Source organism: Oryzias latipes, chromosome 17 (genome assembly GCF_002234675.1).
Source record: "Oryzias latipes chromosome 17, ASM223467v1".
In the NCBI taxonomy this organism is placed as follows: Eukaryota; Metazoa; Chordata; class Actinopteri; order Beloniformes; family Adrianichthyidae; genus Oryzias; species Oryzias latipes.
Window position 1 is genome coordinate 28,355,289 of NC_019875.2, and position 27,186 is coordinate 28,382,474.

Here is a 27,186-nt window from a genome sequence, read left to right on the forward strand (position 1 = left end):
TTAAAAAACAAAAAAAGGCAATGATGGATAAGAAAACACACTTGTGCAAGTTACAAAAACAGACATTACAAACAAACAGAACGTGGGAAATGTATTGAGCAAAAATGTCATCAGGTGGATTTTGTAAACCACAAGTTTGCATTGCTGCCAATTATTTTTTGCAAAATATGCTCAAGTCTGCCAGAGAGGTTGTGAAATACAGATTAATGATTGCTTAATTAATTATTACAAACAGGACTGTTTGCATGGAATAAGACCCCACCTTCCCAGCATTCATCTGTTCATCCGCTCTCCCACTAGCTTAGAGCCCCTCAAACACCAATCTAACATACATAATCAGCAAGCAGCATCAGAGCTATGCAGCCAAACTGTTTGGATTCCAGCTCAGGCGAGGAAAACAAAGGCAAACATGAATCTATCTGTCTGCAGGTGGATCAGAATGGTGCGGAGCAGGGAGCTTAGGGCCAACTGTACCGTCTACAACTACAACTTTTTTTCATCCTCCCTTGACTGACAACAATCTGAATAAAGATATGCTCAGGAATGCAATTTAAGCTTCATGTATGTCCTCCATCATAAGAAAACTGTCACAAGAACGCGTCCAAAACACCAAAAACACAATTTTCATGGTGTTTCTGTTCAGATCGCAGACCCTCTCTTTAACTTTCATGTTTTCTTCCCACAATAATTTAATTTACTCTGCACTTTAATAACTGAGCGTGAATATTCTCAGGTAAATGAATATAAATTACAATGTCTGAAATATTTCTGCCGACAAACTCAAGGCTTCTATGGAAAGACTTAATCATTCCTTTTATATGGAACCTTGTAAGTGGTTATTCATAACCTTGCCTGTTTTTTTAAACATGTACTTTTTAAACACTTTTTTCAACTTTTTACTGGAAAAAAAAACTTTCTTAATTTTAATGCTTGTCAAAAATAAAACCCAACAAGTCCCTGTTAACTTCATCATACTGACGGATATTGTTCTCTTATCTACAACAATTTCTTGTCTTCAACCATTTTGACCATCTGTCCAATTGGGCTCCATGAATGGAATGAACTTAGCTGGAAGTAAGCTGGTCCTGCAGGGAAAAACCTGCTGCAGTTACCTTTACATCCATACAAGCATGAAAAAATTAACCTGTTTGATCCTGCAAGACACAAATTATATTTGTATTTTACTGTTGCAATTCTTTTCTTTGGAAATGAAGTCTGCAGTCGACACAAATTATAGGTCTTGTCCTGTGAAACCCACTTTACAAAGTGCAAAGTTAAATGATTGCCATCACACTGTAATGGGCCAGTGCTTCTAATGTGCAATGTGACGTTGTTCAACAGTAGATTTCATCAAAGCATTCCAGCCCTGCAGCACTGTACTCTGTAATGTACGCCCACAACATGCAGAAATGTTCCCCAGTGCAGACAGACATACATAGACCACACTAATCGAACACCGTGACCTCTCCAAAACCAGTGCTATGTAAGTATGAATGACACTGAGCTTTTTCCTAGTGCACAGGTCTAACTAAATAAAAAAATTGTAACTGTACAATTCAGTTTAAAAATGGATTTAATGTTTCAGCAATGCAATTGAATTAAAATTTACTTTATTAAAATAACAATTGTTAAAGTTTTATTTCAGCTTAGAAGAGAAAGAATACACAAATGATTACAAATTTCTAAAATATTTGATTTATCCCACCATTATTCAGTGACACCGGTCACCAGCAGATGAAACGTAGCTTTGTTTCAAACTGGATGAAGGGTTCAGTAGTTGAAAGAACAGTGTGCAACACTGCCCCCGTGAGGTCAAATGTGGAAGTGAGGCAGCTTCCCCCAATCTCACTCTGAGGTCAAATTATGAGAATTATCGAACACACGCGGATCTTTGGCTCATTGTCGCAACTTTATAGCACGTGTTAAGACGGTATGATAAAGTTTTATTCAAAAACATGTTTCAAACAGCAGCACAATTTGGTGGTTTTAGGGCAAAAAAACACATCAGTGTAATTTCTAAATCCCTTGTTAGAAAACTAACAAAGATGTATTCCTCAAAAGATAGAAACAAATGCGAACTACATTTTTAACATTTATTCTGAACTTTATGTATTAAAAATACAATTTAAAATTGATCATTATCTGTAAGCAAAAAAAAAAGCTTTAAAAAGTTCACAATGACGTTTTTTTTCAAATATGATTTTTTTTTAAACACATGAATTAAAGAAAGTGAAAAATTACAAATGTGGAGATTGGCAAACCTGTACAAATGTGGTATTTACGTCGCCCTAAGTATTAATTTTAGGAAACCGTCTAAAGTTGTCATCAATTATGTATGTAAATATTTAATAAATGTTTTTTCCGTTTGCATTATATATTGTATTTATGTCTACATTTTATTTTGTAATTTTTGTAAAATAATTTTTAAAAAAATAACGGGAGGGAGCGGTCAGAAAGACCGGAAGTACTTCTAGGTGCACTTCCTGTTGCAGCAGTAAAGATGTCTCCGTCCTTGTTTAATTTTGTCGATGTTAAAGACAAATTTACGGTGAGAGTTTGCAGGATGAGTTTTAATCATTAGGCATGCAAACACATAAATATATATACGGTGGATGTGATCAGAACGGTGATAACTTAAGTAGTTTTTTTAAATTAATTTTCTGTTTTGTTTTTCTACATTAGCTGTTAGCATAATGCTAACGTATTGAAAAGAGAGACGTTTTCTTTCGTATTATTCTCACATTTTCGTCCTCAGGTTGCTGCCAGACACGCCCTAACGGGTAAAACCTGCAAACCTTTGGTCACATCGTTTAACCAGATCCCTGGGAAGTAAGTCTACATCACTTCGACTTGTTATCAATTGTAATTTTTACCTATAACGAATCATTGACGTGTGTTTCAGTGAAACGGAAAAGAAAACAACTCTTGATCAGGCTTTGAGGGGCGTTCTTGGAGATCAGATTGTAAGCTGTTTCTTTAAAATTATCCAATGTTCTGCATTTGTACGCAAAGCTTAAAGGCTGATCGTTTCTTCTGTAGGTTGAGCAGAAGGCCAGCTGTGATGACTACCTGTCTCTCATCTACTTGAGCATCGATGCGGTCACAGAAGGTGTGATGCTAATGCAGAAAGTTGAACCGTGTCTTTTATTTAAATACAAATGAACAGGCCCTTTTTTTTTTAGCTGTTATTATTTTGACTTTAATATCTTGTTCATGTTTATATAGCAGAAATAGTCCATTTTAGCCACTCTTGTTTCGGAACTGTTGTGTTTCCGGGACGTTTACGGTACTCTATTTCAAAAGAAGTTAGTCTTAAAATCAAAACAGTGTAAAGTCTCGTCTTCAACCTTTTTTCTTCGGTGTTTTCTTGTTTTTGCAGGAATCTGCTCCGCTACAACGCCCTTCGTCCTGCTGGGAGACGTACTAGACTGCCTTCCACTCGATCTGTGCGACAAAATATTCTCTTTTGTCGAAGAGAACGTCTCCACTTGGAAATCTGTAAATAACTTACCCCCCCAAATGTGAAATATTGGTCTATCTGTCATGTAATATTAAATAGTATTTTTCCTTTTTTCCAGAACTCCTTCTACAGTGCAGGAAAAAACTATTTATTGAGGATGTGTAACGGTAAAATCTCCTCCATGTCTAATGTTATTCATCATTTCAAATTTGAGCAGTGAGTGACGAACTTTTCGGACCCTTTAGATCTTTTGAGGAGACTCTCCAAATCTCAGAACACGGTATTCTGCGGGCGAATCCAGCTGTTTCTTGCGCGCCTCTTCCCTCTGTCAGAAAAGTCAGGTGAGGACCCCAGCAGGGGGTTTGTTGTTCAGTTGTTGGGTGTTGACATCAAAGATGACATCTTAGATTGGAATTTTTTGTTTGTTTGTTTTTTTTCCCATCTAGGTCTTAACCTGCAGAGCCAGTTTAATTTGGAAAATGTAACAGTCTTCAACAAAAATGAACTAGAAAGCACTCTTGGCCAAAAGGTGGATTTTCTATACCTGAGGATTGATTCCAACAGTTTGGGTTGACTGATGACGGTTTTTTTTTCATGTTTTTCCAGAGCACAAATGAAAAGGAAGAAGGCATGGAGGTGGAAGAAGGAGAAATGGGGGAGGAGGATGCTCCTGCTCAGAGGTTTGTAGTAAAATGTTACCGATCCTCGTACAAACTTCTGATTTGCTCTTGACACCAAATGCTCCTCGGATTGAAAAGCTGTTCATCAAAATGTCGATTTCAGCTCCATTCCCATTGATTACAACTTGTACCGAAAGTTTTGGACGCTGCAGGACTACTTCAGGAATCCTGTGCAGTGCTATGACAAGTTTCTGTGGATGACGTTCCTGAAGGTAAAGTTCCTGAACTTCAGACGTATGCATGTGGCGAACCATAGCTAACCTCCTGGTCAGTTCTCAGATGAGACTCTAGCTGTGTTCAAGAGCTACAAGCTGGACGACATGCAGGCCTCCAAGAGGAAGCTGGATGAGCTGAGAGGATCTGATGGAGAACATGTTTACTTTGCCAAATTCCTCACCAGTGAGAAGGTGGGAAACTTTGTCTTTTATCAGCATACGTTTCTGTTAGAAGTCATTTTTAAAAGTATTAGATGTTTGTGGGGTCATGGGTCTGTTACCAGAGGGGGGAAAGGGTGGGCTTGTCTATGTTTTTAAGCCGCATAATGCAGGAGAAGCACTTTTCATGAGTAAATTGTGATCTGGATCTGACTGCTGACTGTTGTTCCTCTCCTCCTTCTTTCAGCTGATGGACTTGCAGCTCAGCGACAGTAATTTCAGACGCCACATCCTGCTGCAGTACCTCATCCTCTTCCAGTACCTGAAGGGCCAGGTCAAATTCAAAAGGTTCAACCTGAGCACAAATGTAACTCGACGTTGAAAAATCTGCATCGTCATGTTGGGGAAATAGAATCCTTTTTCATCTTTATCCTGCAGCTCCAGCTGTGTCCTTAATGACGACCAGACCACCTGGATCGAAGAGACGACTAAACTGGTTTATCAGGTCAGTTGAGGAGGAAAAATGGGGAAATCTTTTTATATTTATGAACTTTATAATTTATAGTTTTGAATGTAAACTGTTGAGGTCTTGAAAAGTCAAAGAAAAGGGGATGATGGAAGCCTTTTCTTTGGTTTTGTAGCTGCTGAAAGAAATCCCTCCTGATGGAGACAAGTTTGCCAGCATGGTGGAAGTGAGTCCACATCATATCCAACCGGTCAAGGTTTTGGGTCTCTGTACATTATTCTAACTTATATTTGTGTTTCAACAGCACATCCTCGACACAGAGGAGAACTGGAATAGCTGGAAAAATGAAGGATGTCCAAGTTTTGTCAAAGAAAGGTAGAGCTGGAAAATACACCAGATTCCACTCTTTAACGCTCCGTTAGGCGTTTCCGTTGTATGAAAGTCGACGCTCGCTTGGCCAAATGACGAGCTGTCCCGACGGCTTCTCCTTCCGCTACAGAACAGTCGACGACAAACCAAAGAGACCGACCAGGAAAAGACAAGCTCCAGAGGACTTCCTTGGAAAAGGGCCAGACCGCAAGATCTTCATGGGAAAGTAAGTCTGACTGATCCACCTGACAGCAGTTTTAGCTCTGCACATCTTTGGAGACTGAAAAGCAGCTCTTTAATCGTGTGTGGAAGTGTCTTTTTTTCTCATCACAGCCCACTCCTCTTCTTTCAGCGACGAGTTGACCCGATTGTGGAACCTGAACTCGGACAATATGGAGGCGTGTAAATCAGACAGCAGGTCAGCTTTTCTCATGACGCCAGTTTCTCGTTTTTGTGGCTTCTTTGAAACCAATTTTTAATGTCTTGTTCTTTTTGTTCCCCAGAGAGTTTATGCCGTCACTGGATGAGTTCTTTGCCGAAGCGATCGAACAGGCCGACCCGGTCAACATGGTGGAGGACGAGTACAAGTCAGTTATCTTTTAGGGATTTCTGAAGATTAGCTACAAAAACTAACCCACACGTGTTTCTGAATCCTTTATTCTAACCTTCTGTTTCCCCAAAACATTCCAGGGTGGTGCGTAACCCAAACTACGGCTGGCGAGCTCTGAGGCTCCTCTCCAGAAGAAGTCCACACTTTTTTCAGCCGACCAATCAGAAGTTCAAGAGTCTGGCAGACTACCTGGACAGCATGGTTAGCAAATTAGCCAAAGAACTGCCGGTGAGGGAACGTTATTCCTTCAAATGTGTGACTCGCTCCTCAGGATGAGAAGCTCATCTCAGATTTCTGCTTTTCTGACGTAGAAGGACATCCCCTCTGAAGAAATCAAGACGGGAGAAGAAGACGACGACGACAATGGAGACAACCTCCTCAAAGAGAGCAATGACAGTAAGTTTGCTAATGTTTCTATTCTAATGAAGAAGCTATTCCCTGCATTTGGACTTTCTAGCAATCAGGGGAATCCTTGAAAACCTTTGCTTCTTTCTGCCATGCAGAAGCTCGGTGGTTTGATACCCGGTCGCCGGCATTTTTCACAAAAACATCTTTATTCTTATTGTGCGGTTTTCACTTTATTTGTGGTCAACTTTGAGTCCTTTTGCCAATTATTACCCTTTAAGTTTCATTTTCATTCAGCAATGTAGTATTTAACTCTGCATTTTCTTCTGGCAGTGCAGCTCCTTCTAGTTTCCATTTCAACCTTTTTGTTTTCCAGGTCCGAGCATCCAGAGCAAAGCGGTGACGAACCAGCAGATGGACGACATCGCCGCCAAACTGGGAGCTCGGTGGAAGATGCTGGCCTCGCATTTGGAGATGAAGGCAGCAGAGCTGAGAGAAATCGAAACGGACAGCGAAGACGTGGAAATGCAGGCTAAGCTGCTGCTGGTGGCCTGGCAGGACCGAGAGGGAACCCAAGCTACAGTGGAGAGCCTGGTCACGGCTCTGAACGCCGCAGGCTTCTCCCAAATTGCAGACATCCTCAGTGAGGCCTAAAATATCAATGAGTCTGTTTTTCATACATAAACTTTTCTATGTAGTCTAGGTTCATCTTTTTCACTATAGAGATCCCAATAAATGATTTCCTTATTAAAAAAAAAAAGTTTTGGTTTTTATTTTGTTAAACGTTCTCAAAAAACCTCTGAACCTGAAAACCAGCAAAAATTCTAAAAATTCACTAAAAACAATTTGGGTTTTAGTCTGAAGCTTTTATTCAAATGCACTCAGTTCACCACAAGGGCAACCTGCTTCAACCCCCCCCATTGGAGAAAAAAAAAGCATGAATGACAATTTGGCAGACAGAACCGCATTTATCAAAACTTTTAAGAACCACAAGAAGTTCTCTGAAGAACCCAGAGGTCCTGCAGGAGAACAGGATTTAGTACACAAACGCTTTTCGGTTATAAATCTGCCAGAAAGCGCTCCAAGCAAGGATTTTTATACAAGTTGATTAAATGACTAAAGAGAAATATTTTGCTCTCATATGACCACCTTATGAAAGGCTTAAAATATACAACGTGTATAAAACATGTACTGAAACTGCAAAGCGACATTTAAAACCTTAAGGATCCAGTCCAGTGATTGCCGCTCACATCTTTCCCAAAGCCCAATGATACAGTTGAAGGTTTTTTCCTTTTTACAAGCATCCAAAATAAAAGAATTAAGGTCATCAAATCTTCAAAGACACAAATTTATTGCACATGTATGCAGACAGTGCTTTGAAATGGCAATTTGTATGTGTGAACAATGGTCATAGAAATCTACTGCTCCTCCTCCAGTATTTCCAGCCGGCGAGGCCCGTACAGTAGAACGTAGGCTATATGCCAGTCTCCGCCCCCTGACAGCCGCAGGATGTCCTCGGGAGCGACCACGCTCACCTTGTCGTCGTCGAACTTCACCCACTCATCTGTTAAGGAAGGGAAACATTTCCTGAGCGTTGCTGAAAGCGGCAGAACGCCAAGCGCTGAAGGGCAAAACTGGTTACCGTCTTTCCTCTTGACCCACGCCACGTAGTGACCCGACGAGCTGGAGCGGCCCTGATGCGTCAACACGGCCTGCAGGTCGTAGTAGCCGCTGTTGTTGGAGCCGATATCTACATTAAAAAAAAAAAAAAAGGGGTCGTCATACATCAATGTCGCTCGCGGTCTGTGTACCACGTTGTCAGTGTGCGACTTTGTAGTTCTTAACCTTTGTGCTATCTTGTGGGGTCAAAATGACCCCACCCTTATATTGATGTGTTCTCCCTACCGTGACAAAGGTGGATAAAGGTGGAAAGATTTCATGTAATCCATGGACACCAGTGAAGATCACAAATCATTGAAGAAAAAAGGTTCAGAGCACTGTCATGTAGGGTCCAGATGACCCCACTCAGTGGGGTCATCTGGACCCCACTAAATAGCACAAACAGAACTAACGCCAACACGCCCACAGCGTCTCAGCTATTATCTATTATTTTAGGTTTTCTAAAGCCCAGCGAGGCGTTCGTCGTCATCGTATCGGACAGTAAACTGTGGAATAAAGCGTGTAAACATATATATATCAGTATTAATAAGTTTGTGGTTTATTTTTTTGGATTGCTCAGAAAAGTGTTGCTACTGTTTTTATGTGTTGAAGGACTGTAGTTTTTTTTTTCTCTAACGGTTTGAAGTTGGGGGGAAAAAACCTTGTTGGTGTAAAAGTCAGGAGTCTGTTTTGTTAGGAAAACTTCATAAAGCCACTTTTTCAGTTGTAATTTGATCTTTTACTACGCCAGAATGACAAGATTTTAAATGAAAATACCTTGAAATGAGACATTTTACAGCATAGATTGTGAAAACTAACCCCATGCCAGTCCTACTAACTCCAGCTGTCTTCCTTTCTAACTTACCATCTGGGAATGAGAAAGGATCGTATTTCGTCTCTTTTGATGCATCTGGTTTCTTCAATACCTAAAAAGAAAGACACGCGACTGGTTACGGTTTTATAAACTTAAAGCTGCAGGATGCAGAAAACAGACACCCCCTCCAATAAAACAGTGTTTTAACATGTTCTTGTAGCATTTTCTGATGATGAAGGACACGTATGAAGAAAATTAAGTTTAAAATTGCATTTCTAAGCGTTTCTTTCTTCAAATGGTTGTGAATCGGGAGCAGATGAAACAAGTGCCGTTTGTAAAAGAGCGTATTTGTGATGTAGAAAATGTGGGCGGGCCACAAGCTTCCTGCTCTGCTCTGGTGTGATGCATCACTTTGTTGACAACGTGATGCATCCAAAGCTTAATCTGAATTCATTCCCCGCCCCTTAACTGCTCCAATTGTAGGGGAATTTGGCGTAGCGGTGTCAGGACTTTTTTAAAGCGACTGATGGCTGGGTGAGGAGAAACGCATTTCTTCACATGGGTTTTCTTTTGAAGCACAGTAGATGACATTTAAATCCAAGTATTGACCTTTTGTTTTAGCATAAAACCAACGTGAGCGCTGGCAGCTACGTAGATGACCGGCGACTATTGATGATGTCATCAAGTGGTAGTAACGTCATCCCTCTACGGTTGGACGGCTACATGTAGAAGGAGGGAGGAAAAGAATCTGGATTCGGACGAGGAAAATCCGGCATCTGGCTCAAAACTATACGGCTGGATGGCTGCGATAGTGCTCGCCATTTCTGTGGCATAGGTTATGTTAGGGAGAGCGTGTATTAGAAATGGGTGATGGGAACTGGGGGGCACAGCTCAGAGGGGAATTTCTGATGAAGCGGCGCTCTGCAGAAACTATGTCCCTGAGAATGACACAGGTTTTTTGGTTTTCGGCATCATTGTCATCAAACGTGGGCTGGACAGCTTTTGTAGAGAGGAAGGGGGCGGGTGTTTCGGTCAAAGCTGTTACCTTCTGCTGCTGCTTCTCCAGCTTCTTGTCTTCAACCTCTTTGAACTTTGACCTGATGGGCAGCATCTTCTCCTGGAGCTCCGTGGTGCACAGCTCATAAACGTCCAGCATGAGTGGGAACTTGACGTCCTTTAAACACATTTGTTTATACCACAGTCTGGGTAAATACATGATTCTGATTGGCTGCAGCGTTTCCATTAAAAAGTCATCGTGGTCAAACATCTTGAATATTCTGTATTCTTGTGCCGGCCTAAACGTGGTGTTTATGAATCATATTTATAAACACCACGTTTATAAATAAATATAATAAATTTATATGAATTTCATATTTATATGAATCATATTTATATGATTCATATAAATATGAATCATATTTATAAATCATTATAATAAGCAAGATCAAACACAAACCTTTAGAACTTTAGCATTCACAGACTCCTTCTCCTTGTAGAAAAATCGGACCATCTGAACAGTCAAGTAGGCAGGAAGGCGACTAAGTTTTGACTGTTTAGAGAAAAATATAAAACCTCCAGAGGGTTAAACCTTTAAACAGACGCGAGTAGAAATAAGAAGGAAAAGAAGTCGCGTTCAGGTTTACTCACAGATTTTATGTACAGGGCGTTTCTGTCCAACGATGGAGACATTTTTGTGATCTCCTCCTGCAGCCTCTGGTGAGCAGAAACCAAAGATATTTGTTAAGGGGGAGTTTGAAGCTGCAGTGAGACTTTTTCTCAGCTTCTTCAGAGAGGATTTCTACCAGAAGATGGTCTGTTGCTGAGTTACTGTGTTATAAAGACGATTTTCGTCTTCTTCAAACTATCAGCTACAGAGGAAAACGTAAAGCAGGACCAGCCTTCTTCACTGGTTTCTTCAACCTCTGTCAGCCCTAACAGCTGTCTGCAGATGTGGCTAACCTCCCCAGGGAACACAAACAGAAGGTGTGGACCAGTTCACTGCAAACGTTGAACAACTTTAGCTCCTGGAGACGTTCAGGCTCATTGTTTCATCTAAAAGCAGCACTACTGGCATCATTGCAGTAGAGGATTTTGGTTCCGTTTTTTTCTTCGGGTACCCGTTTGTTTTTGTTCCTTTCCTGGGTGGAAAGTGTTTTTTTTTTGTCCTTAGGGGGGTTAAGGGAGCAGCGCTTCTGACGGGCGGGGCGGCCGCTTTAGACTTTTTATGACACCCCCCCCCAAAGGTCATAATGATTTTCTAAAGCAGTTAAACTCTATGATCAACCGTCACCCACTTTCAGCTGACCCACTAACTTCCTGTTCTGATATCTAGATAACCTTATGGCTTATGGCTCACCCATTTGAAATAGAACAAAAACACATGTGAGCAACATGTTTGAGTGAAGGGGAAGTGATTTCAGGAGTTCCAACACGTTTGAGCAAAAAATAAATAAATAAAAACTGAAAAATGTCCCTGATACATACCAGCCTTAATCCCGTTGCAAGGTATTTGACCTCTTGGTTGATGAAGCAGCTGAGCTGCAGCTGACTCTCCTTGCCCTTGATTGGTTCTTCCTCCTCAGACTCTGTGCATTTCATACTAAACAAAAGGGTTAAGGGAAAAAAAAAAGAAAAAAAATCAAAACAATGGAGAGAACCCAAAGCCCCTCAAAGCACCCAGAACAGACAGGATACCTAGTTTCGTATTCTACTCCAAAATACTGGTCAATAAAGTTCTTCTTTGACGAGGCAGCAGCAGCTCCGGTCTCAGACTCAGTCTAGAGAGCAACCAAAGATCATTGAGAGTCACCTCAAGTATAGAATTCCTTCACTTCAAAACAAAAGCCAACCTCCATGGCAGCTTCTGGTTCAAGCGGTTCCAGTTTCTGTTGAAGGACTCTCATCATCTGCAGCCAGCACTCGTTGGCGTCCTAAAAGAAACGTGGGAACGAGAGCAACAGATGACGTTTAAGGAGCTGTAAAGAGGCTTTGTGTTCGAGTAAAATCAAAGTAATTACAAAAAGACAGAGTTGGTCACCTGCTGAAGATACTGCCCCTGGTCTCCCTTCTCAGCAAACTGTGGAAAGGCCATGTGAAGGAACTGCAGCAGAATAATGGGGGGGAGGCTGGACGAAGTCTTGTCCATAGTTTCATATAAATCACGAAGCGCTTTTAATGAGAGAATAAAAGAAAACGGTGTTTTACACACACAAACATTTGGTGCAGTGACGTGAGCTGACTGAAGGCCCCTCCCACCTGCTGTGATGTACTGCGACGGCGCGTTTGCTCCTGAAGATCGCAGAGCACCCGAATACCTGAAACGCAGAGACGGATGAGACCAAGCAGACCGACATGTGCAGCATTTGAAGGAGAAGGACGTACCTTCTCAGGGCAGTTTTGAGCTCTGGAACAGAGCGCAGACATTGCACGGTGGCGTTCATGTAGCAGGTGTTGCCCAGGTTTGTCAGCCCACACGGCAGCTCCATCTGAACAGAAAGGCACATTTAGCACTTTACACGTCTGAGCTTTTCTATAGTCACAGAGACAATAATTACCACAGAATATCAGGGGCACTATAAAGCAAAAAAAAACCAATAACATGTAATTACAAGAACAAATGTGGTCAGAATTTTACAAAGAAAAAGCCATGCTTTTTCCAAAACTATAGGCTAGTTGGTTGTGTAGGCCTTTAGATTAAAAGCAGACTAAGTCCATCCTTTTATGATGAAGCCATAAGTTTATCATGGGAATGCATGTGCCATGATGCATCTCTGCTGCCTTGTGGGTCAAGAATCTCTTTCTGAAGAGGCCCAGTTCCCTGAAAAGTCTTTTCAATGATCTCATACTTAGAATAAGGCCACTAAAAGGGTTAGCGTTTCCTTGTTAGTGTAACCTATGCTGAATGAAGGACGATGCGCTCTAAGAAACACGATGTTGGTTCTTATTTTGTTGTTGTTTATATTTTTCTTAGTAAATAGACTTTTGCCTCATACATTTATGACTTAAATCTTGCAACTTTTATACTTTCTCCATAGAAAGCTGGAATAGTGACGCGTCCTCACCGCTGAGGCCAGCTGCTCCTCAGTCATGTCCTCCACAAACATGGGCCGGACAGCCGGTTCCTCCGGCAGAGCTTCTGCCGACCCCATCATCAGCAGAGTCATTCCCTACAAACACAACGCAAACGAAAATCAACACAAACGGGTCCGAATTTTACCAAGTGCAGCGGTCTACAACTGCTCATACTCACATTTTTCAGCTTAATGTTACCCCACTCATCATCCTGGAAAGAGATCAAGAAAAGAAATACTTGAATTCAAAGTCGCAAACTTTCATTATTGAGTCAACATTGTTTGAAATACGCAGAAAGGTGTTTTAAGGGTCATATGGACTACGTTTTTACGCCATTCATCTGTTTAACAAGCGTTCCCAGCGGTTTTTTAAGTATGATGCTGCACGTTAAAAAAAACAACTGAAAGCCTTCTTACCTTTAGAGTGCCTCCTTTCACCATGACCTTCTGCCGGTCTGGTTGAACTCCTGTCAGAGCGAAAAGCTGAGCCTTGAAAACCATGGGTGGCTCCTCTGTGTTCAGCTCCACTGCATCGAACTTCTCTTTGCCCCATTTAACGTTTACTGAAAGAGAAAGCGCCTCTCCACATTAAGCCTTGTAACTCCAGGCCGTATCACATTGCAGCAAAGTATGACACAGCATTTCTGCAGCAACCCTGAAGAGGTTTGACAGCCAGCAGAAGAAATTTTTAACACCTTCAAAGTGTAGAAGTTACCTTTTTTTATGTATATAAAGCAGAGGACATGGTTGGTTTGAAAACAACTTCTATAAAAGTTCTTCAAAACGAGTAAACAAAAGTGATGAAAGACGAAAAACAAGAGGCTATAGCTCAAACTATAAATCATATATAATGGCTATAACATAAGTCAATTGATCATTAATAGAAATGATTGATTAGAATTAGCTTGTTGACAAAAAAATAACATGTAGGAACACGAATGTCAGGAAAGAAACCACATGATGATCAGCCCAAACATATGAGCGAAACAGCTCAGCTTTGTTTAGCTTTCTTTGCTAAATATTAGTAAATAAACGTGAATCCGTAACGGTCGAACAAACAACCGCAGGTGCTGACTGACATTTTGAACAAAATGTACAGATAAAAATCTAAGCTATGGGAAAACCAGCGATGATCATTTCAACGCAATGCTGACAAACTTAAATGTCAAGCTAACCAAACTAGCCAAACAGCTAGCAACAGTAGCTGCTGACTCGCTCGTGCCAGGCACAAGATAAAACAAAACTATAAATAAACACTCTTTAAAGGTGTCTTTAAACTTGGTGAATATATCTGTGACATAACAATGTTTCCAGGAACAAATATTCCCGATTGATTAAGACATTAAAGAAGTAGCAGGCTTCGACTAGTGTTAGCATGCTAACTGCAAATCATGCTAAAAAAAAAAAAAAAAAAAAAAAAAAAGCTAGGCTATGTAATATTCGCTGGCGCACTAACGCGCACGTGTAAGGTTTTAGCTTTTCTTTAGAGGCAGGTAACGTGTAACGTTAAGTTTGTTTCATACCCGTGAACACCGGCATGGTTGTTAAGCTTTCACTTCCTTGGTCCTGAGTTTCTTTGGGGTTTTTTTCTTTCCTGTTTCAGTTCACCAGGGAGCAAATCAAGAGTTGGTGGCTCGTTGTGGGTCTGAACTTCATTCAAACAGGATGACGCTGCAACAACACGCTGGAGAGTCATCAATGAGCTCCGGATCGACTAGTCGACCTGCTGCACCACAGACAGTGCATCCAAATCTCCCAGAATGCATCTGGCTGAATCATATTCAGTAGTGTGTTCGCAACCAAATCCTTCTCCTTTGGTTCTGAATGTTGAAAATTTGTCTTGCGGACAAAAAATGACCAACTAATTGCAAAAAAATGTTTAGACCCACTATAATAGAATTTTTGAGTATTTCTTTATTAAAACCGTTGTGAATCAGGAACAGACAAACAAAAGAAGCAGAAATATAACTTCATAATTAAATCAGATCAGCTGACACATCTGACCACCCAAATCTTGTTGGAGAGGGACATGTTCTTGGTGGCAGATGAGATTTTTTGTTGTTGTTTTTTAAGTAGTGACATTACAAAAGTAGCCAGAAACAAAAAATGATTACTAAAATAAAATAAACTATCTATATCCAACTGTGAGGATTTCTCAAACTGGAGACAATAGTTTTTGAAACTTTATTTGGGAAACAGCAAATTCAGTGTTATTGCATAGATTAATTGTTGATAAAGTACAACATATTAGATCTTCTGTACATAATTTCAAAAGGTATTTTGAAAGTTTTGTTTTGTACCTTTAAAATGACACACTCTTATTATCTGTACTTTGTAATAAAGGCAGAATGATGATTCCTTCATGGTGGACCATGTCTGTTTTTGCTCGTATCATATAATAGGAGCAAAAACAGAAATGTATACATTTAACCCAAGACTTGGGGGTAAAAAAATAACTCAGAGGTTGGTTAATTTGACTTTTTGAAATTTTTTAATTTGTGGGTTAAAATAACCCATCAAATAGTGCCCTTTTAACCCCCGGAGTTGGGTTAAAAATAACCCAACTTGGGTTTTTTGAGTGTGTGCATGTGTGGGTTAAACGAATCAACCAATGATAACAGCTAAACAGTTGTTTTTGTCGACTCTTGCTGGCATCTCCTCCAGTAAAGATCCTTCCATGGTCGACTGATCTGGATGGAGTCCACTGGAAAAGCTGATGCATCACAAAACGCAAAAAAAGAAGAGATGTGACTGTCGTCAGGTGAATTCTAAAAATATCAAAACCCAGAAAAAGGTATTTGCAGCACCTTACACAGTCATTAGCTAATGTTTTTCACTTTTCCAGCAAATTTAAATTTTAATCCGTCTCAAGATTCATTAGTTTATCATTTTTCCTGAATTGGTGATTTCTTTTCTAATATAGCTTTAGCTGGTTTATTCATTCTTTTATGGTTCTAGGGAAAGATTTCAGTTTAAAATCAGGGAACAATGAAGTGAAAACGTGGATTAAAGCCAGAAATCTGACGAAGGTTTTTTTATTTCTATTTACACATATGCCCATCCAGAGGGAGTAATGATTGAGGCAGGAGACTTTAATAATGTAGATCTTAAAACAGCACTGCCAAAGCTCCACAAATATTTAGACTTCCCCACAAGAGACGGCAATATTCTGGACCAGATTTACACAAAACATCAAGGGCGCCTACAAAGCTGCAGCAGCCCCCCACCTATAGGTCTATCAGACCACATCTCTTTGCTACTGACCCCATTCTGCAGACCAGTGGCGTGCAGAAGCAGACCCACCATAAACACTGTACAGGTGTGGAGTGAGGAGGCCACCGCATCTGTTTTGAAGTCACGGACTGGGATGTGTTTGCTGAGGGATGTGACCTGGAGGACTACACGGCTGCTGTACTGGATCACATCAAGTTCTGTGCAGTGGAAACGGTACCCAAAATGACCGTCAGAACATTGCCCAATCAGAAGCCCTGGTTTAATGGAACAGTTCGGGCACGGCTGAAGGCCAGGAACACCGCCTACAGGACAGGAAACCAGCCGGAATACAGGGCAACCCGGAGGAATCTGACAAAAGGAATTAAGGAAGCCAAAAACAACTACAGACAACGGATAGAGGGATACTTTAGGAACCATGACTCTGGCAGCATCTGGAGAGGAATCAGGACTCTGACTACACCACACAGGACAGTCAGGACAAACATCTCCCAGACACACTGAACCTCTTCTTTCTTTGCTTTCACAAGCAGCAGGGAAGACCCAGCCTGCTAGCAGGATGCAGCCAGAGTGGGAGCCAACACTCACGCTTGAGCAGCACCAGGTGAGATCCACCCTGAAAAGGATCAACACCGCAAAAGCAGCTGGACCGGATGGGGTGACAGGCTGTCTATTGAAGTCCTGCGCTGACCAGCCGGCTGGCGTGTTCAGTAACATTTTCAACCTCTCCTTACATCTGTCCACAGTCCTGCTGTCACAACACTCAACGACTACCGTCCAGATGCCCTCACCCCGGTGTTAATGAAATATCAAAGATAACATCCCCGCAAACCTTGACAAACATCAGTTTGCTTACCGGGCAAATAGATCTGCAGAGGACGCCATTTCCACCACACTTCACACAGCCCTGACAGCCAAACACCTACTGTACGTCAGGACGCTCTTTGTGGACTTCAGCAGCGTATTCAACACTGTGATCCCCCACAAACTGGTCCACAAACTCTCCAATCTCGGCCTCTCATCCACGCTCTGTTCATGGATTATGGACCTCCTGACCATCAGGCCTCAGAATGTCAGGATGGGGAGCCTGACATCTGACACCATAATCCTGAGCGCAGGCACACCACAGGGCTGTGTGCTCAGTCCAGCCCTCTTCACACTCTTCACTTAGGACTGTGCTCCCATCCACTCTTCCAACACCATAGTGAAATTTGCGGATGACACTACAGTGGTGGCCTCATTACTGACAATAACGACACCTGGTACAGACAGGAGATCCAACACTTGGAGGAGTGGTGTTCAGCCAAAGATCTGGTCCTCAATCCCACAAAACCAAGGTGGTCATTATAGATTTCAGGAGAACAAAACGACCCCCACTCCACATCAGAGGTGAGGAGGTGGAACAGACCAACTCTGTCAGGTTTCTTGGCATGTACATCTCCAAGAACCTGACATGGACACTGAACACCTCCAAACTGGTGAAGAGGGCCCATCAGAGGATGTTCTTCCTGGCTCTGGGACTTCTCAGACAGTTCCACAGGAGCACCGTGGAGAGCATCCTCTGCCAGGGCTGTACAGTGAGGTACAGCGGAGGAGAGGCCTGTCCCGGGTAGTGAAGACAGTGCAGAGGATTGTGGGAGCCGAGCTCCCAAACCTGGACGCGGTCTACAAAGTGCGTCTACAGAGAAGAGCACGGGCCATCAGCATGGTCAGCAGCCACCCTGGACATTCCCCGTTTGTGCCGCTGCAGTCAGGCAAGAGGTTTTTAAAAACAAATACAAATAGACGGAGACGCAGCTTCTTCCCCAGAGCTGTAGTCTCCCACTGACTTAAATCTCATTCATCTCAGACATCCCTCAGTACAACACGCCACTGAACGTGCAATAAAGCTGTTTATCATTATGACATTTTTATTTAAAACTTAACATATTTTCTGATTTTTATATTCTTGTATTTGGTTTTTATCGTTTACTTCTCTTTGACTGAGTGCCAACAGAATTTCACTGTAGAAATACAATGACCATAAAAATCTTTGAATATTGATACCTTGAGTTGATCTTAAAGCTGCAGATGTTTTGAATACGCCGACTTTAATGGTGCAAAAGCCAAAAAATATGCAGACTAGATACCCTTATGCAACGTTTTTAGCCCTGAATATCTAATATCTAATTAAATATAAAGTCTGTTTTAGTTTACTTATAGGATTCAGGAAGAATGTAGATGCCTTATGCATATTTATAGAATAATCCCAAAAGCTGCAAACTTTGTTTCTAGGGAAAGTAGTATACAAACCACAATAAAGATATGTTTATTGACATATCCATCAGTGCGGAATCCAATGCAATTTATCCATGCAAATTATCCAAGACAGGAGTAGATCATTTTTCCAGTGCTTTTTTTTTTCCTGAAAAGAAAAAAACTCCAAAGGACTGTAGAGGTATTCCAATAATCTGTACGTCTCCGTATATACACACTGGGGCTTTGCAATAACCGGACGAGGAATGAAAACGTCATATTCTCTCCAAACTGTTGGTCTCACCTTAGATACTCTTGAAGTTTAATTCAATAAAGTCTGTTATAAAAGTTCTCATGAGGGGATTTTTTTCTTTTTTTTTTAATTTTCAAAAAAAAAAAAAAAGTTTGAATAAAACCAAAAATCTGTGATGGAAGAGTAAAGATTTTGCTGAAACAAATGAACAAAAACAGATATGGCAGTAAAATTAAAAATCCAAACGTTAAGGCACTGGGTGGGCCGTATGCTACACCGGTTTAGTCTTCTACAAATAATTTACAGTCAAGTCAAACAGTGCAGTTTTACATTTGTTAACTTAATGTTTTCCTTTTGAGCCATTTATCTATGAATAAATGTAAGGCAACACATTACAAAAAAAAAACAATGAATACAAGAAAAAATATTACAGAAGCAATGTACCAAAAAAAAAACTATGAAGGTTTCTGACTCCTTATATGCCATTGCAATGAAACAGTACGTATGGCTTGGAGCAACAAAATTACAATAAAAATAATGCATAGATTTAAATGATGATCTTGCATGCTTGTCGCTCAACACTCGAAACGTCTAATACTAAAGTCCCACTGTGATATCCAGAGCCTGGTCACCTTTGCAGAGTGATAAGAATACAGAAGAAAAAGGCCATGAACATTAGATAAAGGCATCAGTCACTTTATAGGTGGAAACACTTTGCATTTAGCTGAGGTGATGAAATGACAGAACAGAGATTCACTTTCCTCCCCTGAGACCAAACCTTCAGATCTACAGTCCCTGGATGAAGAAAAAAAAAAAGTACCTTAAAATAAATGCTTGCAAAAGTCCAGGAACCCCCCCCCCTTTTTTATTTTATTTGTATTTTTTACACTTCAGTTTCTTTAATACGTGGAAGCACAGAATGCCTGCTGGAGCTCAGCAAATCTGCTGTCCATCTTCATGCAAGTGTCGCCATCTTCTGGTAGAAACCGAGAGTTGCAAGTTCAGAGGATTGGAGGAAATCGACCTTTTCATGTTCGTGACGCCTCAAGTCTATTAGAGATCTGTTTGTTTTTTTTTTTTGCCCTTTCAATAAATTCTTTCTGTAGTACAGGCGTCCCATTTTTGTGTTGAGGAAGAGGAGAAAGTTCAGGGTCCAGAAAAAGATCCCAACGCTTCAGATGGTTAGCTGAAAGACAGAACAGAGACAGGGTGTCCAGTGAAAGAGAAGCACTTGGCCGCCGTGAGTCTACAACGGAGAAGTCCGTTTGTGGAAAGTGTAACTAAACGAATGCCCCCATTTTAGGAAGTAAAAGCTCTTCATCTGAACAACAGTGAAAGCCGAAGAGCAACCTTTGAAGGTAGTTTAAATAACCCAAGAACGTGTCAGTGAATCGTCCCCAAGTGTCCCTGCACAGAACCCAGGAGTCCACCGACCAACCAGGAAGGGTGTTAGAAGAACCCGGCCACACGATCAATAAAGAGACAGCTTTAAAAAACAAGGCCAACACTTTGGAAGAAGCTCCTGTCAGCAAGTGCTGGATGTCGTGTCTGCTGCTTGGAGGGTGGACTGCGCTCGGCTAGAACACAGGAGACAAACAGCAGGTCACATGACGGACTCCACCCCAGTTTGATGCTGCGCTCACACCGGACGCCATTCGCGCGTAAGATCTGCATCTGAATGACGGTCGCTTTCAGCGCTACGTCTGTGAGCCACTTCGATGACTTGCTGTCCCGCATGAGTCCAAACAGGAAGAAATGAAATTATTACTTTAGTCATAGAAATAAGAGAAATACCATAAAGTTCAGGAAGAGATTCTTCCCAATGTTTGTTTTGGACTAAACCCGCTGAATCAGATCCTGATTGGTTGACGCGACGCAAATTCTTTGGCAAAGTTGGGATTTTTTTAACTCTGGAAACATCGCAAACGGTCTGCTAGAGCGCCATGCCTGAAAACGCACTGCAGGACCTCTGAATGCATCCCAATAACAATGAAACGTTGGACGCCCTCGCCGCAGAAATGGCGTTTGGTGTGAGCGCAGCTCAACCCTCTGACAGGATTCAATGGACTGCCTGCAGCAAAACATCTTCACTTAACGGCTGAAAGAGCGCAGACAGAGTTCATCTAGTCTTTCACTGTACGGAGAAACGTGTGGAGGTCCCAAACCTCCCGTTTACCTCAGCTTTCCCGTGTTGCTTTTAGGGTTCTTGCGGAAGGACTGGTTGGGTATAGAGCGGGTGGACAGAGAACGAGGCGAGGTTCTAGAAAACGAAGCCGGCGGGGTCTTGGGGATCTTCTTTCCCAGATGGCCGATCCACTTCTTCTGCTCCTCCTGGGTCAGGGCCAGCAGAAGCATGTCTCGGGCTGAGGTAACATCGTAATTTACTGCAGAAAAAATGACAAATGTTAAAGATCTGTAATGCGGTTCAACGAGTGTGAAGGAGTTTCATCTGGACAGGAAAGTCAAAAAACACTGCAGAGGAGTTTTCGGGCTACTTTTGGTGCTATGGTGGGAACACAGGAATCCGGTCGGAGGTCAAATGAAGGTCAAAACGAGGGGACCGGGCTTTACCTTTGCAAGGAGCAATGACGTCCTCCTTTTTGTCAAGGTGGTCTTTGTGGCACTTCACATGGCAGCGCCGACACTCCAGGGCCGGTGGCGGCTTGAAGACGTTCCACAAAGGCTTCGAACACGCCTCGCAGCTGGAGGGGAAGTGGTAGAGGGTGGGGATGAACTCGTGGCCCTTGTGGGGCAGACAGTTGGTCTTATCCCCCTGAGGAGCCGTCTCCACTTCAGACTCCTTCCTGCACTCCCCCTCGTTGGCATAAAGAATCTGCACGGACAGGAAGCGGAGTCGCAGACCGGCGCTGAGTGACAGCCAATCAGAGCAAAGCAGGGAAGGTGTGCTGGAGCAGGTTTACCTGGAATATCCTGGGGATTTCTTCGGTTTCGGCCCGATAAACGTCTCCCTGTGTGACCGGTCTCACGTGAAACAGTTTGCTGGATAAGACGAAAAAGAACCAGACGTGAAAATAATTGCAGTGATTTGGACACACGCCAACTACTTTTCACACTTTTTTTAACTGCTTAATATGACGTCACTGATTTCCTGAAGTAAAAACCAAAAAACTATGAGACATTTTTATAAATCAACTAGCATTTTGCAGAGACTTCTGGGAAATTTCCAGGTTCACTGGACTTTGGAACACCCCGAAAGATTGGCGAGTGACCTACTTATGGCGCTAAATAGCGCTGGAATTCAGACATAACCTGGGATATGAAGAGACTGTAGGGCTGTGACGAGTATCCGAATACTCAGATATTTGCCATCTGTTACCGATAAATCGAGTCTGAATATTTTTAACCTCTGCAGATGTTCGATCTTGACATTGCAGCCAATGTAATAATGGCTCTAAAGTGTTGAATAATGTTGGATTTTAAGCACATAAACTAACCGAATGTGTTACCGTCACCAGAAGGAGATTAGTCTTCAAAGTAAAGTGTTGGTGAAGGTTCCCATTGTCAAAATAAAGCTATCAAAATGTTTGTCCTAAATGAAAAAGAGAAGGAAATTAGATTTGTTAATATTAGTTTTGAAAAATCGATTTTTTTTTAAATATAATGGAATAAAAAAAAATGAAATTACGAATATTTTGAAAATTTGGTGATCGGTGACGTGATGTCACGTGACCGTCTGCTAGCATGGCGGCGAAGTCGTACCGGAACGCGTCAGTAAATTGTTCAGCTTAAGCTTTGGGAGCCTTTTGGTTTATCCACCAAAGATGAAAAAAGTCCGTTTGTAAAACGTTTTTTTTCTGTTGGGAACACTGTAGATGAAAGGACTGTGAGGGTTTTCTAGTGTTTGTGTGTCTACATTTACTATCTTCTTGTCATTGATCTTCTGGAACTGTAGCCAGCAGGACATCCTCAGCATTTGTTGTTAAACGATCTTAAATAACAGAAATCTTTAAGTTTTGTTTACGGCTGAAGTTAACCAGGAAGTTGGCAGAAAAAATTTAGAATGTAATTTCTTCCTTTCTGAATCTTTGTGTTTTTATCCGTTATGTTAAGCTGATTCTGATCTCCAGTTCTGAATAAAACGTATAAATGATGCTGATTAAGTACTCGTTGTTTTGATTTTCATACATCTGGTAGAAATATGGTCCATTTAGCAACCACATATTTGTCAAGAATGGTAAATCGACGTGTGAACGGTGGTCTCCACCTACATATCGTTCCACAGCAGCATCCAAAAGTACTTACTCGATGTCGAGCACCATGGAGGGGTTGGACTGCTCCTTATCCTGCTCATCGTTGTAGAACAGAATCTTTTTGCTGCTCACGACCACGTACTGAAAATATGGGAAAGCAACATAAGGAGCGGCCACGGGGAGCGCTGGTTCAAGCGGGGGAACAAACGTCCGCGTTACCTGCTTCTTCCATCCGTATCGCTTGATGTTAGCGCGGTTAGGAATAGACAGCCAACCCTCCAACCTGGACTCTGCAAAGCAGCACAGATCACACGCGTTACTGTCTGTGAAGATACTGCTGGAGGACCATGCAGCAGAGAAATCCAAACTCAACTGGGGAGGAAAAAAAAGTTCAAGGTTATTCTACTAGCTACTGAAAAAAAACAACCAAGAGTTTAGGGTACTCAAACTGGAGCAAATAGGAGGTTAACCGCAAAGATGTCATGCAGGAGGAGAACGTTGGACGGGAGCGACTTTGCAGGGCATGTTGGGGGTGTTAAACTCTGTTTCAGTGAGGATTTGAGAGCTTTAAAGCCATCCACCAAGAAGGTTTCTTAAATGTATCACAGAAAGCAACAGGCAGACAAAAGGTCAATTATAACTGGTGTTACACGTCAGGGGCATGCAGCTGAAGGGGAACTGGATTCCTCCAGTCTGTGTGAGAGAAGTCTTTGTGTCCCAGAGGGCTGGACCATGCCAACAGACAGCTACAGTGTTAGGAGGTGCCAGAAGAACCAAGGAGTCCACGAAAGACACGTTTGAAAGGTGCCAAAAGTGAAATGATTGTTTGGAGTGACCCTATCGAGTATTACGTCTGTGTTAGTGAGAGGCGTTAATGATGTGTCCAATTGAATTCACTCCCCCACTCTGACAGGCTTCTTTCAAAAGTGTTCGGAAGATCGGACCAGCGGGAAAACCTCGAGCAAAAGAAACACTTGAGGACAAACGAGAAGAAACACACAAGAGCTGCAGCAAGCGCAGGCAGACGGGGAGCCTGGTTACTCACAGAGAGAAAGGAATGGAAGTTACAGAGAGAGGAAGAGCAAGGAGAACCGACTGGATGTGAAGGAAATGAGACAGTCGTTTAACCACAGTGAAACCCGGCACGGCTTTTCACAATAAAAGCATTGCAGTGGCTCCTCTCACTAGAACTCTCTCCAGGTGGAAAACGAGTCCAAAAAAAAAAAGAAGAAGCTTTTTTTTTGATCATTTATGAACTTCAGACAAATGAAAACTACAAGCTGGTTAATTAAAAAATGGTCATAATTTGTTTGTAGTGATGCAGAGACTACAAACTTTGGAGTTCTTAAAAAAAAAAATAGAGCAAAACCCTAAAAAATTGAAAAATAGTTTAAAAAAATATATATTTTCTTTTATGAATAAAAAGCAACAACAAAAGAAAATACAAACTTGGGAGTGAGGGGGCACATCACTGAGACAAATGTAATTTCCTGTGGTAGAGAGAGTATTAGGATTGAGAATTAGCAGCAGTACATGTTTGTGATGTAGTTTACAGTAACTGCCAATGAGCTTTTTGTTGGCTGCCCCCGTCTGCAGCTTGGTCCTATTGAACTCATAAGTCTGGTTGTCATCATTGTTTAAGTTTGTTTTTTGCATCTCTGCACCGTTCATCCTGGACACGTTCAGTGTCTTTTGTTCAGTTTCTCTTTGCCCATCATCTTACAGTTTTCATGTGTTTGTAGTTCTAAATTATCACAGAAATAATCACGTAAAAAAAAAGAAAAACACCAGAAAAAAAGAATGGAAAAATGTACTTTACAAAATATTTTTGAAGAATACTCAAAAACCTGTTGATAAAATATTATTTTTTGACAAACACCTGAATTGTTTTTTAAAACAATCTTTTTTTGACCCAAAAAAAAACACTCAACAAAGAAACAAAACTTAAAAACACAGGGAAAACAAATTAAATGACAGAAAAAACAAATATTAAAAGTCAATAATTTGGGGGGGGGGGGGAATCTGATAATCAGTATTTAAAAAAAAAAAAAAAATCACAGAAAGATATTTTTAAAAATCATTGGAAGGAAATTCTTTTTGATAAAAACTTAAAAAAAAACTATTTCCCTTTTTTTAAAACAGTGGGAAAAAAGATTTTAAAAAAACACAGGGAAAAGTTAATAAAAAACAAATAAAAAGATTCGTTAAAAAACATTTTTTTTAAATATTAAAAAACAAAAACTGAATCATTAATAATTCCAAAAAAAAAAACACAAAAAAATGTTTTGAAAAATCATTGGAAGGAAATTCTTTTTGATAAAAACTTAAAAAAACTATTTCCCTTTTTTTAAAACAGTGGGAAAAAAGATTTAAAAAAAACACAGGGAAAAGTTAATAAAAAACAAATAAAAAGATTCGTTAAAAAACATTTTTTTTAAATATTAAAAAACAAAAACTGAATCATTAATAATTCCAAAAAAAAAACACAAAAAAATGTTTTGAAAAACACTAGAAACAAAAATTATTAAAAAAGAAAACACTATTTTCTATTAATGTAAGATTAGCATAAAAAATCTTGCTATGAAAAAGCACGATTCCGTTTCTACATAATCTGGTGTTTTAATCGGCAGCTCGGTCGGGCCGGACACTACTGTACCTGCAATGTTGCTGTCCGTCTCGTCGGTCTGCAGGCTGGTGATGCTGGAGTTTTCTATGCGCTGCTGCATGTCGTTCAGTTTCTCCCGGAGCTGCTCGATGTCGCTCTCCTTGCTGGCCAGCTGCATCTGCAGCTCGTTGCGGTGAAGGCATTCATCTGACAGTTGCTGGAGGCCAGAAGGTCAAGAGTTCTGGATCAAAACCCATCGATGGCCCGGTTGTCAAACAGGGCCGGTGCTGTGTCTGGTTTTGAACCTACCGCCTGCATCTCGCTCAGCTCCTTTTGATATTTGATGGCCATGTGGTTGAACTTGTCCTTCTCCTGATTGAGCTCCAGCTGAAGCTTGCGATTCTCTTTTTCCTTCTTGCGCAGATCTGCCATACTTCCCTTCTTCTTCTGGTCAGCCTTCATGTCTCGGCGATTCATGATCTCAGCCAGCTTGTTGACGGCCTGAAGGAATAAGGTGATGTAGAGGATGAAAGGAGTGCGTGGCGTCTGCAAGACGCTCCAGTAAAGAGGAGGACGTTTACCTGAGTCTTCAGCGTGCGTTCGTTGGCGAGGCTCTTCTCATACTGAGCCCTTATTGAATTAGAAATTTCTTCTTTCTGCGCTTCATATTCTGAAAGAACAAAATGGGAGTTCGCACGCGGACGCCGTTGCATGTCGATGGGAGAAAATGCAAAAACATTACCTTCCTCCTGAGTACGGAGCTCCTGACTTAAGTCCGTCTTTTCTTTGCTGAGATTTTCTACATCTTTTCTTAAAGTGTTATTTGATTCCTCAAGCTGCACAGAAAGGAGAAAAGTGTTGAATCAGAAACGTAGGCCCTGCATCACAACAGCAAAAGAGTGGCCGGCGTTGAACTCACCTGTGCAATAATCGTCTCTTTTTCTCCGAGCTCCTGCTTGTGCCGAGCCACAGCTTTCTTGTACTCCTGGTTGAGCTCAAAGTACTGCTCCTCCTGAAGCGCCCGGGCCAGCTGCTCCGACTCGGCCTTTGTCACCGTCAGATCCAACTGGGCAGACAGGGAGTCCCTGTATCCACAACAAAATAGGGTTGGGCGATGTCCCTTAAATTGGCCGTTGACGATGTTTGCTGTCAACCATCGGGATGGACGATGACATCGTCGGGGGGGTATTTTTACATTTTTCGTTCTTATATAACTGCTATTCGTTTTTTTGCTTTATTCATTTTATTTCCCAACTAATGACTGACTAATCCGCGATGATCCAGTATAAACTGAGGGAAGTGACTTTAACAAAAAAAGTAACAAACAAAATAGACAATGTCTCACATGTTCATGAAAATATAATTTCTGAAAGGGTTTTGATGCTGTCTTGACAAGAATAAAGTTTCTGTAGATCTCTATTGATTCTCGTTTCAGTCCAAAGGGCCACAAAAGCATCTTTGCAACTGATTTTGAAAGGCAAAGATCACATCTGTGGAATCTCTTTTGACTGACTCCTAGTTTGGATCTCTTTCATTTAAAAAAAATCTTGAATTTCACAATCAGACCTCTTATTAAATGTTTTCCATTTTAAAAAGATGCAATGGAAGATCTTAAGGTGGGAAGTCGTGAAAAAAGCCATGGGAGCTCCAGAGCTGAAGCTGAAGGAAAAGGATAGATTCACACCTTTAGCTGATGCTGAGACAGAAATTTTTAAAGCCAAATAATAGCTACGATGTAAACATATTTACAAAAGCATTATTGTTTATGCTCTGGCTTTTATGTTATGTTCATCTGGATCCTTTA

At 41.3% G+C, this 27,186-nt stretch overlaps 3 protein-coding genes across 4 annotated transcripts in view; 1 reads left to right on the forward strand and 2 right to left on the reverse strand.

Moving 5' to 3' along the window:
* Window positions 1-2,464: 2,464 nt before the first annotated feature.
* On the forward strand, window positions 2,465-7,064 carry thoc1 (THO complex 1). Its single transcript, XM_004079415.4, has 21 exons — window positions 2,465-2,548; window positions 2,756-2,829; window positions 2,903-2,963; window positions 3,040-3,109; window positions 3,380-3,498; window positions 3,579-3,627; window positions 3,706-3,801; window positions 3,907-3,989; window positions 4,067-4,140; window positions 4,244-4,352; window positions 4,413-4,547; window positions 4,762-4,862; window positions 4,953-5,019; window positions 5,156-5,206; window positions 5,285-5,355; window positions 5,480-5,575; window positions 5,702-5,767; window positions 5,853-5,936; window positions 6,040-6,187; window positions 6,271-6,355; window positions 6,681-7,064. The coding sequence occupies exons 1-21, from the start codon at window positions 2,501-2,503 to the stop codon at window positions 6,956-6,958; spliced, it is 1,965 nt and encodes a 654-aa protein (XP_004079463.1). The 5' UTR covers window positions 2,465-2,500; the 3' UTR covers window positions 6,959-7,064.
* Window positions 7,065-7,155: 91 nt separating this feature from the next.
* usp14 (ubiquitin specific peptidase 14) lies at window positions 7,156-14,595 on the reverse strand. The gene is made up of 16 exons (XM_004079416.3): window positions 14,371-14,595; window positions 13,265-13,410; window positions 13,027-13,059; window positions 12,839-12,943; window positions 12,159-12,262; window positions 12,033-12,091; window positions 11,815-11,945; window positions 11,627-11,707; window positions 11,472-11,554; window positions 11,262-11,376; window positions 10,425-10,490; window positions 10,234-10,326; window positions 9,823-9,951; window positions 8,829-8,889; window positions 7,947-8,054; window positions 7,156-7,868 (listed from the first exon to the last, which is right to left on the reverse strand). The coding sequence occupies exons 1-16, from the start codon at window positions 14,384-14,386 to the stop codon at window positions 7,723-7,725; spliced, it is 1,476 nt and encodes a 491-aa protein (XP_004079464.1). The 5' UTR covers window positions 14,387-14,595; the 3' UTR covers window positions 7,156-7,722.
* A 3,775-nt stretch (window positions 14,596-18,370) lies between these two features.
* Window positions 18,371-27,186, reverse strand: part of rock1 (Rho associated coiled-coil containing protein kinase 1) — a 48,085-nt gene continuing 39,269 nt past the window's right edge. The window contains exons 23-33 of one of the 2 annotated variants that reach the window (XM_011487016.3): window positions 26,302-26,467; window positions 26,125-26,218; window positions 25,964-26,052; window positions 25,692-25,883; window positions 25,434-25,599; window positions 22,997-23,067; window positions 22,830-22,918; window positions 21,488-21,566; window positions 21,138-21,399; window positions 20,743-20,950; window positions 18,371-19,752 (exon numbers count right to left, since the gene is read on the reverse strand). In XM_011487016.3, coding sequence (XP_011485318.1) covers window positions 19,749-19,752; window positions 20,743-20,950; window positions 21,138-21,399; window positions 21,488-21,566; window positions 22,830-22,918; window positions 22,997-23,067; window positions 25,434-25,599; window positions 25,692-25,883; window positions 25,964-26,052; window positions 26,125-26,218; window positions 26,302-26,467 — 1,420 coding nt within the window. In that variant the 3' untranslated portion in view covers window positions 18,371-19,748. The other variant, XM_011487013.3, reaches the window with a different exon arrangement.

Coding starts and splice junctions, on each gene's coding strand:
- thoc1 (XM_004079415.4), top strand. CDS start 2,501: ATGTCTCCGTCCTTGTTTAATTTTGTCGATGTTAAAGACAAATTTACG. Junction 3,110..3,379: donor CATCGATGCGGTCACAGAAG/GTGTGATGCTAA, acceptor TTGTTTTTGCAG/GAATCTGCTCCGCTACAACG. Junction 3,499..3,578: donor ACGTCTCCACTTGGAAATCT/GTAAATAACTTA, acceptor CCTTTTTTCCAG/AACTCCTTCTACAGTGCAGG.
- usp14 (XM_004079416.3), bottom strand. Junction 13,060..13,264: donor TGAAAGGAGGCACTCTAAAG/GTAAGAAGGCTT, acceptor ATCTCTTTCCAG/GATGATGAGTGGGGTAACAT. Junction 11,946..12,032: donor GTCGCAGTACATCACAGCAG/GTGGGAGGGGCC, acceptor TCTCATTAAAAG/CGCTTCGTGATTTATATGAA.